Source organism: Triticum urartu, chromosome 7A (assembly GCF_056163025.1).
Source record: "Triticum urartu cultivar PI428250 chromosome 7A, HENAU_Tu73, whole genome shotgun sequence".
In the NCBI taxonomy this organism is placed as follows: Eukaryota; Viridiplantae; Streptophyta; class Magnoliopsida; order Poales; family Poaceae; genus Triticum; species Triticum urartu.
In genome coordinates this window covers 748608122-748622529 of record NC_141879.1, presented here as the reverse complement: position 1 = coordinate 748622529, position 14408 = coordinate 748608122, and the positions used below count along the sequence as shown (strand labels likewise).

Genomic DNA, 14408 nt, shown 5'->3' with positions numbered 1-14408 from the left:
TCGGGGTAGCGGTTTGGGAGCGACGGTGAGCAGAAGCGCAACAAGGTAGATATGATGGTTCATGGTCGAGGACCTTGTGCGCTTGTTCCTCGACTCAAAAGCGCTCTTCTCCACGAACACTTTGATTTTCTTTGCTGACCTCGACATTGTACGCATGACTGCTGTTTTTCCTCTCGTTCAGTGCTGCTCTTCCTATAGATATAAACAGCTTCAACTTGTATTAACCCAAAGGGCTAAATTTAAAGCAGTAGAGAGGAAGGTGTAACCTAGAAGTTATACAATTTTTTTTTAGATGTGAAACGTCCCCTAGCCACTGTAAATCCCACAAAAAATCTGAAACAACCATGGAACAAGTATCAAACACTTGGCATTTTGCTCGTCAAAGAACATGACATCCAGTTAGATCATCAAGAAGCCTTTCTGCAATCAGTACACACATTCATATTGCTCTCTCAGCTTTCACTGCAGTCATACCTTGAAAGTAGGCCGGGGACAATCTCAAGGCAGATAAGTAAACACATTTTTAGCATTAGTACCTACATCAGTTTCGGCTACGGGAGCAGCAAGCTGGGCCAGGAATCTACATAGTAGCCCAGGCGGAACTGCAGTCAGATCTGACGGCCTTTGACGACCGAACCAAGAGATCGAACGGCTAAAAATGCATATGGCGTGAGAAGCCTCGGTTTAGGCTCAGTTTTACAGTCCTTAATGTTGAATAATGAAAGACTAAAAAGATAAAACTAGTCCTTCTATTTCTATGAGTACTGGTGCTACCAATGAGCATGAATAAGTGCGCGAGGCCCAAAGATCGACCACCTCCTTGCAGTCGGCCTCCAGAACCACTTGCAGAGCTATCTTGAGGTGAGGGTAGTTCAAAGTGGATCATTGGCGGGAGGGGCGTTTTGATTCCCGAGAGCATTTGCTCCCGGATGAACAGTACCGCAAAAAAGATGGTAAAATGTTTTTAAAAAATTCTGAATTTTTTTGTGGATATCCATGTTAGTGTCGCAACCATGCTTGACGGTGAAAAAAAATAATTTGGGGTGACATTTTGAGGCAACATTTGGTGTTTAAATTTGTTTTTTTTGCAGGCCAAAATGTTTATCCTTTTTGCCTAAAACTTTGCAGGTAGCATTCGGGTGTGACTATAAATACATAAAAAATTGTTGCGATTTTTTGACATTTCAAAAGTTATTTTTCACGCGCAGGAGCACATGCTCCCGGGAGCCAAATTGAATTTCCGATCATTGGCCTCATTCGTAACTTTTTTCTGGCTCGATCATTCATGAATATAGTAGGTGAAATCGATTGAAGCCCGGTTTGTAAACTATTTGCTCATCATTTAGGGGCATCGATATTTATGGCTTAGGATGCTTTCAAGATATATGGCTTCAGTATTTATTTATCAGTAGGTGAACTTTATGGGTTTCACTCTAGTAGTAGCAAATGCTGAAACCCATAGAGCCCAGCTTGGGGTGGGCCCAACAAACGAACCCCACACACACAAGTCAAGAATCAAGACCGACCACAGTCCACAAGCTACAGCAAAAGCCCGTCTCTCCTCGCTCCCGTCGCCTCGCTCGCTCGCTTCTGCTGACGACGATCATGCCCACCGCCGTCGCCGCCGCGGCGAGCCCCACGCCGCGGGACAGCGGGCGCGGCCGCCCCCGCCGCCTGCGCCGCCGCAGGGACAGGAAGAGTAGGGCCAATGCGGGGGCCGGCGAGGAGAGCGCCCGCCCCGGCCCCGACCCCGCTCCCCAGGCGAGCTCCTGCTCCGCCGCCCCGTAATCCGCTCGAACGGCGCCTAACGCCGCGCTTCCTTGCAGGTGGAGGTGGAGTACGTGCCGGAGAATCCCTGCCTCGGCGCCGACGACCCCCGCCTCCTCGGGGTCTTCGCGGCCGTCTTCGAGAAATTCGGCCTCACGGGCCCCGCCGCCGCCGCGCCCGCCGAGGTCTCCGGGCCCTCCTCTCCCCCCGCCGAGGTATCCGCGCCATCATCCTCCCTTCCTGTCCATTTCGGGGGAATTTGGTAGGGTTTTTGGCGGGGTTTCGGCCGCGAGGGTTTGGTGCCTGCTGACAGCAAATGGGTCCTCTGCTTGAACTAGAATTGGGAATGAAACGAGCGGAATTTTGTTGTTGCTGGTAGGGCGAGGAGAATGAGAGGGAAGGCGCTGTAAATGCCGCGATGAACAAGGGGCCAGATGCTGCTGATGCTGAGCAGGAGACCCCAAAGAAGGAGGAGGAGGAAGCAGTTGCCCCGTCGAAGAAGCAGAGGAAGCAGCTGCGGAGGGTGAAGATTTCAGAGCTGAGGCAGATGTGCAGCAGGCCTGATGTTGTTGAGGTGCTTTGCCTCTTTCAATCACTCTCCTGTAACCCCAATGTCGACGATTCGTTGAACTTTTACCTGTTGTGCGTCCATCTATGTTGACATGTTGATGCTGTTGGCTAGCTGTGGTATGTTTACATGAATGCGCTCTCTTCATCTGACATGTGCTTTGTTGTTTGTTTCCCTTGCCAGGTCTGGGATGGTAATGCCCCGGATCCGAAGTTGCTTGTATGTCTCAAGTCCTGCAGGAACACCGTGCCTGTTCCGAGACACTGGTGCCAGAAACGAAAGTACTTGCAGGTTTGTGATCTTTGAAACATCTCTGTTTTAGTATGATAACCAAGTTTTGTGAAATTCGTTACTCGGTAAGTCGGTATGCAGAAGATAGCTGCATTTTCTTCCAAGTCAGCCAGGGAGTGGGTGTGGGAGCATGTGCCTTGGGGAGGCTTGGTTGCCCTGTTTTATCCTACCATAAATTTGTAGTGCCCCTAAGATGATTTGGTCGCTTGGCCTAAGATGATTTGGTGCATACTAGGAAAACTCAACTCACTGGCACACCTGCTGCTTGTGCCCTTTATGCTGACAAGTCTAGAGATAGTTGGCTATACTAATTAGTTATTTATTTGAGGTCCCTTTATGCTGACATGGCTAGAGATAGTTGGCTATACTAATTAGTTATTTATTTGAGGTCCCCTTTTGCTGACATGGCTAGAGAGAGTTGGCTGTACTAAATAGTTATATATCCCTGAGTAACAGGCTTCAAACATTAATTCTTCTGAAATGCCAATCCAATTTGTGACCCATTTGAACAGCTATATCCCTTTTGGTTTAATCAGTAAACCTAGACCTACATTGACTATGTTTTGATGAGAAGTATATGAAATGTGGGATCCATGTGCCACAGCAACAACTAGAGAAGTTGTCGTTGGCTGCAGTCCGATAATCTCAACCTTACTGGCATTTTGGAGACGTCTTGATTATGCTTTACCAAAATTGTGGCTTGGGTATCTGGGGCAACAAACCAAACATGCCCATAATATCCAACATCTTTCACCTTTCTTATATGGATTTGTAATTCTTGCAGGGACTGTTGTAACAATCGAGGAGGCTGGAAATGGTGTTGTACTACTTGAATGGTTTCTGTAGTGTATACAGGATAGGTTGTTTTCTGGTGGGGGTATTTAGGATAGTTGAATCTTGTGGGCATTCATTTGATGCCCCTTCTGCTGTACAGATTAGAGTCCAACTAGAGTCCATGGCTTTTGATATTCCGTGCATTAGAATCAGAATCGTACTTCTCGAACTGTTCTCTTTTTCTTGAAGACTACAAAATTCTAAACTCAAGATAGCATCTAGGACTAGGACTGCCATATTCACATATTTCTCTGTTCATATTTTTGGATTCATGCATGATGTTGCTGTTTCAGGGCAAGAGGGGTTTTCAAAAACAGCCGTTCCAGCTTCCTGACTTCATTGCTGCAACTGGAATTGAAAAAATAAGACAGGTAACTTACTTTCTTGGAGTTGAGGAACATACATGGAGTGTTTGTGTTGGTTTCAGTGAAGCTATTATTCGGGTTTATTGGCTGATAATTGGCTGGTAAATCCAGTGTTATATTTGTAAGCTAGTGTCAGTGTCTGTTCTATCAGGGGAAACGTTGCATGTTGGCGCAGTCCTTTGGCAAGCCAATAAATTTCGGAAACTTGCCTGCACAAAAAAGGAAAGCCCAATTGATTTTCTAAATGTTTATGCAGGCATACGTTCAGAAGGAGAACAAAAAGACATTGAAACAGAAGCAGCACAACCGTATGCAGCCCAAGAGGGGATATATGGATATGGATTATGAGGTCAACATCTCCACCTGCATATCATAGTAGTTTAGTTATGTTGCCAAAGCTGCAAATATGAAGCAGTTTGTGGGTTTCGTTTCCTCTGTTTTCTTCCATACATGATACAACCATCAGTACGGGTGTGTTTGGTAGGGTGTATGAAGGGTGCATGAGCCCAAGAGTTCCCTTCCCGACCCACTTTTGGGTGTTTGCTAGAGTGTATGGAGGGTGCATGAGTCCACACTAGCTTAGCACAATTACACTAGAAGCATGCATGAAGAGAGCATGCATGAAGAGGGGTGTTGAGTTGAGCATGCATGAAGAGGGAACAACTATGCTGAGACGAGAACGCAACCAAACACACCCTACATATATTGCTACTGTTCAGTGCCTTCTCTAATTTTCTTGCCGTGTTTGTATTTGAGGCCCTCTTTTTGATGCAAACCTAAATCCTCCATGAACCCATAAGAGTAACTCCCTGAGTGCCATTCTATTGTTGTGGGAACTTACACAACTAATAAGCAGATGAGCCCAGGATCACAGATGAATTATCATATTTGATGCAACTTTAGTATATTAGATTTGTCCAGTTATCAGTTTGTACCATGGTGTCATTCAAGGCTAATAATGTTTTGTTTTCCACAGGTTTTGCATGATGCATTCTTCAAATATCAAACAAAACCCACATTGACTAGTTATGGTGATCTGTATTATGAAGGGAAAGAGTTTGAGGTACGTAATCTTCAATATTTACACAGAAAAAAACAGGAGACACCATCCATGAGTGGTTCTGATGCTAAGTTCTACTTACACATTCGACAGCTGAAGCTTAAGGTAATGAAACCAGGTATGCTGTCCCAGGAGCTTAAAAAAGCTCTTGGTATGCCTGATGGTGCCCCGCCCCCATGGGTTACCAGGATGCAGGTATGTATTTTCTAACCTATGTTTGTCTGGTTCGTACTGACAGTGCTTTCATCATTAACCAGTTGACCCTGATTCATTTTTCGCCAGTTCTTTGGTCCTCCACCCTCTTATCCTTATCTGAAGATCCCAGGTTTTAATGCCCCAATCTCTCCTGGAGACAGTTTGGGTGATGAACCTGATAAGGTACCTTATGTGAAAAAATTGCTTTTCACACCATTTAATTATTCATACACTTTCTTTCTAAACCTGCTCTTGTTTCTTTGCATCATATCCCAGTATATGAAAAAGTTATTTGGATTCCTGCAGCAAGACAAACCTTGTAAATAAAGTTAGTTGCAATGTATTGTGGTCTTCGTGAGCAGAACTAACATTTGCTTTCTGCGGTTATCTAGGAAGAACCTCTCAATCGCAGCAAACACTGGGGAGATTTGGACGAAGAAGAGGATGAAGAGGAAGAAAAAGAGGTGGAACTAATTATTCATGAGGAAATAGAAGAAGGTGTTCGGTCTATTGACACCGTCTCAAGGTAATTCTCTATACTTCTGTTCTCTTGTTGCCAGTTATTTTATCGTCAGTTACCAGTTCTTTTATTTGAATTAAATAGTGCAGTAGACACCTAGTATCTAATTGTCCTTCTTTCTGTAACAGTACTCCGGCTGGTGTGGAAGCACCTGATGTTATTGAGCTTCGGAAGCTGAGGAAGGAGTCAGATAACCAGGCAGAAAGGCCATTATACCAGGTAAGTAAACTGCTGCCCTCTGTCCGAGAAAGCAAAGTGGCATTAATCATCATTTTTCGATAATTAACAAATGATTCTATTATAGCACTACTTGGCTTGGCTAGTCGTTGCTGTTAATCATCGACATGTTGTTTCTTCCCTCTGAAGGTTCTTGAACAGAAAGAACTAAGGATCACTCATAGGGCGCTGTTCGCGTCTAGCCACGCATATTTTTCCCTGGCCAAACCTACTGAGTAATCCTCCCCCGATCCCCGTCTTGTTTGTCAACCAGAAAAGTCACACGCCACATGTGCTCACTTTGCAGGTACGTGCTGGTTGGAGCGCAAGATACACCGTCATCATCAGGCGGCAATTTTGGTGATGGGCCTGGGGAGTTGGGAAAGCCTCCAACTGACGAGGTAACTTATCTATTTAAAAGTTACTTTTTATACTATCTAATTACTAATATGCTTCCTTCGGACACCTGCTATTGTTTGTTGCCAACAGCCTAGGCACCCAACCCAGTATAAGAAAATGGTTTTGGATTCAGCACGATAAACCTTGTAAATGAAGCATAGTTTTAAATAGCCGGCTATAGCCCCGCTATAGCTCTGCTATAGCTGTTTGAGGATGTTGCCGCTAAACGATTTCATGTACAATTTGCCGCTATAGCCCAGCTATAGCTGTTTTTAAGGGTTGTCGCTAAATGCCATAGCCCGCTATTTAAAACATAGAGTTAGTAGTGAGCAGAAGTAACATTTGCTTTATGCAATTATGTAGGAAGAACCTACTGATCGCAGCAAACACTGGGGAGAACTGGGCGAAGAAGAAGAGGAAGAGGAGGAATTGGAAGATGGGAAACTAGAAAAAGGCATTCTAGAAGAGGAAGAAGAGGAAGAGGTACTGGAAGATGGGGGAATAGAAGAATGCATTCTAGAAGAGGAAGAGAGGAAGGAGGAACTAGAAGATGGGGAAGTAGAAGAAGGCACTCTGGAAGAGTTGGAGGAGGAGGAACTGGAAGATGGGGAAATAGAAGAAGCTACTCGGCAAGCAGAAGAGGAGGGGCTGGAAGATGGGGAAATAGTACAAGGTATTCGGCAAGAGGAGTTGGAGGAGCTGGAAGATGGGGAAATAGTGGAAGGCATTCTGCAAGAGGAAGAAGAGGAGGAGGAACTGGAGGAGGGGGAAATAGTAGAAGGCATTCGTCAAGAGGAAAAGGAGGAGGAGGAACTGGAAGATGGGGAAATAGTAGAAGGCATCCGGTCTGGCACCATGTCAAGGTAATTTATCTATGCCTGTGTTCTTCTGTTGTCAGTTACCATATTAAGTTTTCTTTTCAATTAGATATTGCAGTAAACACTTGGTATTCACTTGTCCTTGTGGCTGTGACAGCAGCACTCCAGCCAGTGTGGAAACACCTGATGTTATCGACCTTGGGAAGTCGTGGAGGAAGGAGCCCGAGAAGCAGGCAGAAAAGCCATTTTACCAGGTGATGTGAAGTGCTCTCTGTGTCCGAGAAAGCAAAGTGCTGTTGATCATCAAGTTGTGTTGATAATCAACAAAGTGCTCCCTGTGTGGGTTTGCTAGTCGTTGCTGATAATCGTCAATTTGCTGTTTCTTTCTTGCATGTGAAGATTCTTGAGCAGAAAGAAGGGAGGATGGCCTCTGCCAGATCACTGTACTTGTCAAGCCGCAGGTGTGAATGCTTCCCTAACCCAACCCTTATCATGCAATCCTCCCTTGATCCCCGCTTAGCTTTTGAAATGAAACCCATAAAAGTCACAAGCCGCATGCATGCACGCGCACTCTCGCTTTAATCACAGGTACGTGCTGGTGGGAGCGCAAGATAAACCATCAACATCAACATCATCATCAGGCCCTAAAAGTAAAAGGGTGAGCCCATTAGCAGTGGAGTTCCCTCCCTCATCCTCTGTTGTCAATACCCGTTGCTTGCCTGACAGTCACTACTTGTTAGTTGAGGTTCTGACGTTTATGCCTCCTCTTTCTTTCCTTTCCCCGTGCCGCTGGTGCTGCTGTTAAGAAGCAGAAGCTGGAGAGGGTGGACGTCACGATCCACCCTGACCAGCTCGACGCCGTAGAGGACGCCCTGGTGGCCAAGTAAGATAAGACCAGCGTCTCTCGCCGTCCCAATCCTGCGGCATAATGCCAGGGATATCATATATCCTGCGGCATAATCCTGTGTACGTCTTGGTGACCGTAGTGGGGTTGTGATGGACAGGTACAGGGAGCTTTGGGGGGAGGAGGGCAAGGGCAAGGGCAAGGGGAAGATGAGGAGGAAGGTGGTGGGCGGGGAAGGCAGCAGCTGGGTGTCGCCGCCGTCCTGGAAGACGGTGACAAAACGGAAGAAGGTGGACTTCAAGTTTTAGAAGAGGCCGCGAATGGGATGTAACTTTTTTGTGTGCACTGGAGGAGGTAGATTAGTGTGTCTGATGATGATGATCTGATGAACAGAAGAGCTCCCGGCCGTTGCACGGTGGTGGTGGAGTAGGGGTAGGAATTCAGTTTCTGATGGGCTGTCGGAGCCGGTGAAGATGGCTGCTGTCTGTCGGAGTAATTTTTGTGCACAAAGGAGCTAGTAACTCACTGGAGGAGACAGATGAGCATGAGCGTATCAGTATGCGATGACTTGCTGAACAGAACCCGTTGCACCGCGTATGCATGTGCAGATGGTAGGAATGCAGTTTTTTGGTTGGGCATGTGAATGGATCATCACCAAACCCGTTGAACCGTGATGCTGTAGCCGCGTGTTGTGGGTGCTACTAGGATGTAGAGTTTTGGTTTGTAGAAAGAGGGCGAGTAACATGCGTTGCATTGCATTTGCATGCGATGGGATGGGCGATTGGTGGGTTTTTGCTTAAGCTGGATTTGGCAGCTGGCCTACCGGCCCTACTGTAATGATGATGATGGTGGTGTCTGCTCCCTACACCCACTGATTGGTGTAGGGGTGCCCAAACTATTCCATTCTGAGTACAGATCAGATCAGATGACATTCCACGTGTCAGCTAACCAACAAGGACGCGTCATTAAGGGGACACGTCACAAAAAGCAGTCGTCGTCGGCTCACTGCCACTGATGAAACGGGACACCTGTCTCACACCATCTCGCGCTAATGAAGGCCTCCCTAATTAATTAGGCAACTTTAGCCACCGACTGGGGCACTGGCAGGTGGGCCCGCCACGACAAACCCACCCACCCACCCACTCACCCGCTAGCAGGCAGGCGGTGGGATGCCGACCGACCCGACCAAAAAGCGAGTACGAGGACGCAATTTGTTTAAGCCCATTTCGGAATAATGGGCCATTAGATTAGGCGCTTCCTCCTCTCCCCCCGCCCACCTCCTTCTAGAACCCTCCAGAACCTTCCTCCTCCCCCAGCACCCCCCGCCCACTCCGGCGAGGAGCGCTCCAGAGCCCCGAACATCGGGGGCAGGGAAGGCTGCCTACACCAAGGGACGGCCGGCGGCGGCGGCGGCGCCGGGAGGGATGAAGTACCCGCCCATCCCGCCGCGCCGGGCCGCCTCCTGCGGCTGCGGCTACCTGGCCGCCTTCGTCGCCCTCATCGTCATCACCTCGCTCCAGATCCAGCACCACCACCTCAAGGCAAGGCCCCCTCCCCTTCATCCCCCCCCCCCCCCCCCCCCACCACCACCTTTCCCTTCCCCCTCCCATTTTTAGCTCCCCTGCCCTGAATGAATCACTGCCTGACTGACTGACACTGGAGCCGGTCTCTGTTCCTCCGTCAGGTGGATCTCGGCAGGTCCGACTACGCCGCGGCCACGGCCACGCAGCAGCGGCGCCGGGAGGAGGGGAACTGGAACCGGAGGACCGGCGCCGAGGGCCTGCCGCGCGGGATCGTCCACACCAGCTCCGACATGTTCCTCCGCCCGCTCTGGGACCCCGCCGCCAACCGCGCCATCCCCAAGGTACGTCCGCTCCTGCCCCTCCTCCTCCTCGGCGCCCCACCTTCACTGTCACTGTCAATTACTCTTTTTACAGTTGCTGTCATAGCATTGGTTGGGTCTCTTCTTAGCTCAAACTGAACCACACTGAATGGATGAACGGATGAGTGAAATTTGGTTGGGTCTCCTAGCTCAAACTGAACCACACTTAATGGATGAACGGATGAATGAAAACCGGTTGTGTCTCTCAGCTGAAACACGCTGAATGGATGAATGACCGAAACTGCCCCCCTTGCTATGCCGGTGCTCATTTCTCACGGCGACGCCAAATCGAGCTTTTAGTGTGGCGACCCGGTTAGTGAAGCTGCCCAATGCTCTGAATCCCGTGCTTACAGCAGGCAGGCGCCTGTGAGTGTTAATGATGTATGTACACTTCGGTTCTGTCAGTTCAGTTCAGTTCAGTTCACTTGTCTGGTCCGTATCCGCAGACTTCACACTAGCTTTTGCTCTAGTGGAGACACACCAGCGTCCTTACAGCGTAATCTAAGGAATCTCTAGGATATGATCCGTGTTTCCAGTCGCGATTTCCTGGCGGGCGACCAGCCCATCGGGCCGTTCTGTTACTAATACGTGCGTACCACTGCTCACCCTTGCCTGCAGAACAAGAATGATAGACACAAAGCTCTCCTGGCGATGGCGGTCGGGATCTCGCAGATGCAGAATGTGGACGTGATGGCTCGTAAGGTCCGTCTTCTTCTTCTCGAGTTCGCCTCCTTTAACGCCAGCTGCTTTTGTCGTTTCGTAAGGGAAGGTTTTGTCTCTTCTGATTCGATGCTCGCCCTACCATGCTTCAAATGTTTTAGTTCCTGAATGAGAGCTACACGGTCATGCTATTCCATTATGACGGGAACGTGGATGGGTGGCGTAGCCTCGAGTGGAGCGATAAGGCCATCCACATAGTTGCGCCCAACCAAACTAAATGGTAAGCCCCAGGCGCAGATACTTTGCTGTCCCTTTTACCTCGGCATGTATCATCCACATTTGGAATGAGCGTATCTTCCTATTGCAGGTGGTTTGCTAAGCGTTTTCTGCACCCTAGTGTTGTGGCTATCTACGATTTCATATTTTTATGGGACGAAGACCTTGGGGTGGAAAATTTTGATCCGAGGAGGTATGGGACACACCATATTTTTTTCATTTTGTTGAAATCGTCTTCTTTTTCAGTTCGCAAATGCTAATTTTTGTGATGGCCTGAGTAGTTATGAAGCAGCCATTTTGACACTGGTTCAGTTTCTTTCGCTCTAGCTGTACAATCTTGTTTGCGAGATATAATTGTTATTCTGCACATTTCAGTGGTATGGATTCAGCTTGAAACTCCTACTGGGATGATTGACAATATACTTGGAGTAGATATGGACTTGCTTTGGTCATCATTGCTGTTGAAAATATATCCTGCTGTGTTGGATTTTCTGCTGAAAGATGCCTTTTCATTTTTCATGTTGCCCGTTTAGGTATATTGATATAATGGTTTCCGAAGGCTTAGAAATCACGCAACCTGCATTGGATCCTGATCTATCAACAGATATTCACCACCGCATCACAATCCGCAACAAGATGACAAAAGTGCATAGGTGCTTGTGTCTTTCTAGTTCTCACATCTAAGAATATGAATTGTTTTTTTAATCATTTTTGTATGAGCATTCGCTAACATTTTTAATTCTTCATTTCTTCTGCAGGAGAGTATATGACAATCGTTCAAGCATGAACTGTTCTGATGATAGTAAAGGACCTCCATGCACAGGGTAAAAATTGAAGCTTTGGCCTTGCATAGTAATTTTTCTGGCTATTCTAAACTATACTTGGCCATCATAGTTTATTCTCTAGACCTCATATTTAGCATGTCCAATGATTCATATGTATTAAATTATGCTATACTTTATTCTTCTGTGATTGAAAAAGACAGTTACCTTACAGAGTTACGGTCATATTCTTTGAACCGATTAATGTTTTTTACAGCTATTGTAGAACCAAAAATCAAAATGCTGCTTTGTTCAATGGCATTTTTTTTGTGTGGTCAGCAAAATAAAGTTACATCATCCAACTGATTGATTGTTGAGCAAATTCTGCTGATCTCGTTCTCATAAACTAGCTCGATTGATTACTAGTATTGTAACTGGCATTCTTTGATAGGTGGGTCGAGGGCATGGCACCAGTTTTTTCTCGTGCTGCCTGGAAATGCGTATGGCATCTAATACAGGTACGAATTCTGACCATCTAACCTACTCGATAATCCATCATATCGTATGATCTATTCAGTGTGACTGGAGGGTCATAACTCTTCGTAGCACATCCAGTTTTAATGTCTCAAACCTGCAGAATGACTTGATTCATGGATGGGGCCTTGACATGAAGCTTGGTTACTGTGCTCAGGTACTTAAGATTGCTCAAATCCCATGGCGGTTTGCTCTATTCAAGCTTTACAACCTATTTCATTTCTTTTTTTGCATTTCAAGTGCGCCATTCTAGATGTCACTTCCTTCTATGAGCTGGCCTATTTTTTATTATAAATGTGTAGCTTGTTAGTATACTCTAGGAAGATTACTCTATTTTCAGTGTTTGGCACCTGTGGATCAAATTTAGCTATACATATTCTAACATAAGGATCAAATTTATGGGCTAACTATTACAATATGGCTTTCAGTACTCTAGCTGATAGTACTAATGACTTCTGTCTTGTTTTGTTCCATTATTTTTTTTGCGATGTGTTCTTCTGTCACTTTGCAGCTTAATTATTTCTGGTGTTTCAACTATCATCTGTAGATTAAGAGGAATGCTTTAATAGGCATGGGTTTGTTAGAATGATAAATGACCAAAAATACTGATGCATGTAGTGCTATGTGATTTCAGGGTGATCGAGCTGAGAAGGTCGGTGTAATTGACAGTGAGTATGTCGTCCATCAAGGGATACCATCATTAGGAGGACCATCAGATACCAGCAAGGTCTGTTTGTCGTCATATTTTTTATAAAATGCCATATATTTTTTTGGTCACAATGTGATTTGAAATGAAATTACAGAGAGAGAAAATGTCTCTTGTTTCTGGAATCATCTCTAAGGTTACCAAATCTAAATCCAACTAACACAGATTGAATCTTTTAATATGGTAATGGGGTATCGCTTCAGATATCTAACTCGACGGCCAACCTTCTAGCCTTGATTTCTCCATGCCTGCAAGATAACTACCATTGTTATCATCTGATCAACAATTTCCTTTCTTGCTCCAGTTACCTCGAAGATCTTTGGATTTGCGGACACACGTGAGTATAACATATGCTCTCTTCCCTCTAAACCTAAATCAATATGTTTCTCCTGCATATTTTCTAACATCAATTGCACTCTTATTTCAATCAACAGATTAGAAGACAGTCGTCGGCGGAGCTGGAAAAGTTCAAAGAACGGTGGGAAAAAGCCGTAAGGGAAGACGATGAGTGGATGGATCCTTTTGACGCTTGATTACTTTGGAAGAAACATCTGACATGAAGATACAAGGCCCACCATACATGGGTGGATGCGTCCACATTCATCATGGCGGTTGGAGTCGAGATCATGTGGGCCTCATAGCAAAACAGTTAGTTATATAGCCTTATAGGCATTTTGCTGACTAACACACACCACCCTGCCCTCAAGAGCTGGAAGAACAAGTGGGAACGGCGTCGCGCTAATACATGGAGAAACTGAGAAAGAACCTGTATACTACCAGTGGCTGACAGACACAGTATCTTGTAATCTTAATTCGATTCTCCAATCACCGAGGTTGTATAGTGACAAATGAATATATGTATGTGCAGTTATTTTTAGTAATAATAAGTATTTATAGAAAAAAAAAAAGTTTGTCCCATTGTCTGCTGCCATCTGAGAATAAAGCCATTCACGGTCAAGTCAGATGTAAGGCTGAGCAATGTTTGGCAGAGCAATGTAAACGATATGGTGGCAGAGCAATGTTTTGCAGAACAGGAGCAGCCTGCTGATAATTCTTGTGTTACTGGACCGAGGTTAGTGCATGCTCACTTTCTTGGGTGTGTTGCTGTGATCACTGACCTGGTAATTGTACTCCATTAGAGCTTATAAAGTGTCAAACTGACCATTTCCCTCTTTCTGGACTAATTATTCAAGTCATGGCATCATAGACTAGTTGCTATTTATCTTTTGTGAGTTTGTCATCAAGGCTTGATCATGTTGATACAGGGTACCTCCACATCGGGTTGTCGACGGCCAAGGGCGGCATCTGGAGCTCGGCCTGTCGACGGGAACACTATACCCCTTTGTGGACGGGCGAGCAGAAGCTGCTGGACTCTTCGACCAACCCCCAACAGGTTGAGGCTGGAGATGCACTATGAAATCAGGTCGGTGGGGAACCCTTGTCTTGCCAAGATGGGCGGCAAAGCTAGTCTAGTTAACTGAATTGCTTACACATTGCTGAATCCTAGCAGTATGTACCGGTATTTTCGGCGATGCACTACATCCAAAAGAGTAACAGTAGTGTGCAGTTTCAATTGTAAGCGGAGATGATATATCATAAGTTGTAGCCATAGATTATATGTGTGTGATAATCCAAACAAAGTGGATGCATCGACATCCATGTATCTAATGAAAAAAAAATGCATCTGCCAAACATAAGAAGAGGAGATGATG

At 46.0% G+C, this 14408-nt stretch overlaps 2 protein-coding genes across 5 annotated transcripts; both read left to right on the top strand.

The window, feature by feature from the left end:
• Positions 1-1545: 1545 nt before the first annotated feature.
• LOC125520171 (uncharacterized) lies at positions 1546-8414 on the top strand. 4 transcript variants are annotated; one of them, XM_087532440.1, is made up of 19 exons: positions 1546-1761; positions 1827-1982; positions 2147-2341; positions 2519-2626; positions 3754-3831; positions 4082-4174; positions 4802-4888; positions 4979-5080; positions 5168-5263; positions 5473-5606; positions 5729-5819; positions 5967-6052; positions 6124-6217; positions 6579-7078; positions 7191-7287; positions 7433-7494; positions 7622-7691; positions 7846-7916; positions 8038-8414. In XM_087532440.1, the coding sequence occupies exons 1-19, from the start codon at positions 1606-1608 to the stop codon at positions 8183-8185; spliced, it is 2424 nt and encodes an 807-aa protein (XP_087388566.1). In that variant the 5' UTR covers positions 1546-1605; the 3' UTR covers positions 8186-8414. The 4 variants fall into 4 exon arrangements, with proteins under 4 accessions (XP_087388566.1, XP_048540968.2, XP_087388564.1 ...); XM_048685011.2 differs by having other exon boundaries at positions 7840-7916; XM_087532438.1 differs by having other exon boundaries at positions 7840-7916; positions 8020-8414.
• Positions 8415-9027: 613 nt separating this feature from the next.
• LOC125520173 (uncharacterized) lies at positions 9028-13868 on the top strand. The gene is made up of 12 exons (XM_048685014.2): positions 9028-9418; positions 9562-9741; positions 10378-10461; positions 10581-10699; positions 10787-10888; positions 11229-11348; positions 11454-11519; positions 11908-11974; positions 12094-12147; positions 12625-12717; positions 13001-13033; positions 13131-13868. Exons 1-12 carry the CDS (start codon positions 9302-9304, stop codon positions 13227-13229), a joined length of 1134 nt encoding a protein of 377 aa, XP_048540971.2. The 5' UTR covers positions 9028-9301; the 3' UTR covers positions 13230-13868.
• Positions 13869-14408: the final 540 nt, after the last annotated feature.

Bases quoted from the DNA above. Each gene is read 5' to 3' on its own strand.
- LOC125520171 (XM_087532438.1), top strand. From the start codon at position 1,606: ATGCCCACCGCCGTCGCCGCCGCGGCGAGCCCCACGCCGCGGGACAGC. The intron at 1,762-1,826 runs GCGAGCTCCTGC...GCTTCCTTGCAG, and splicing joins GCCCCGACCCCGCTCCCCAG to GTGGAGGTGGAGTACGTGCC. The intron at 7,917-8,019 runs GTAAGATAAGAC...TGGTGACCGTAG, and splicing joins GAGGACGCCCTGGTGGCCAA to TGGGGTTGTGATGGACAGGT.
- LOC125520173 (XM_048685014.2), top strand. From the start codon at position 9,302: ATGAAGTACCCGCCCATCCCGCCGCGCCGGGCCGCCTCCTGCGGCTGC. The intron at 11,349-11,453 runs GTGCTTGTGTCT...TTTCTTCTGCAG, and splicing joins AAGATGACAAAAGTGCATAG to GAGAGTATATGACAATCGTT. The intron at 12,148-12,624 runs GTACTTAAGATT...ATGTGATTTCAG, and splicing joins AGCTTGGTTACTGTGCTCAG to GGTGATCGAGCTGAGAAGGT.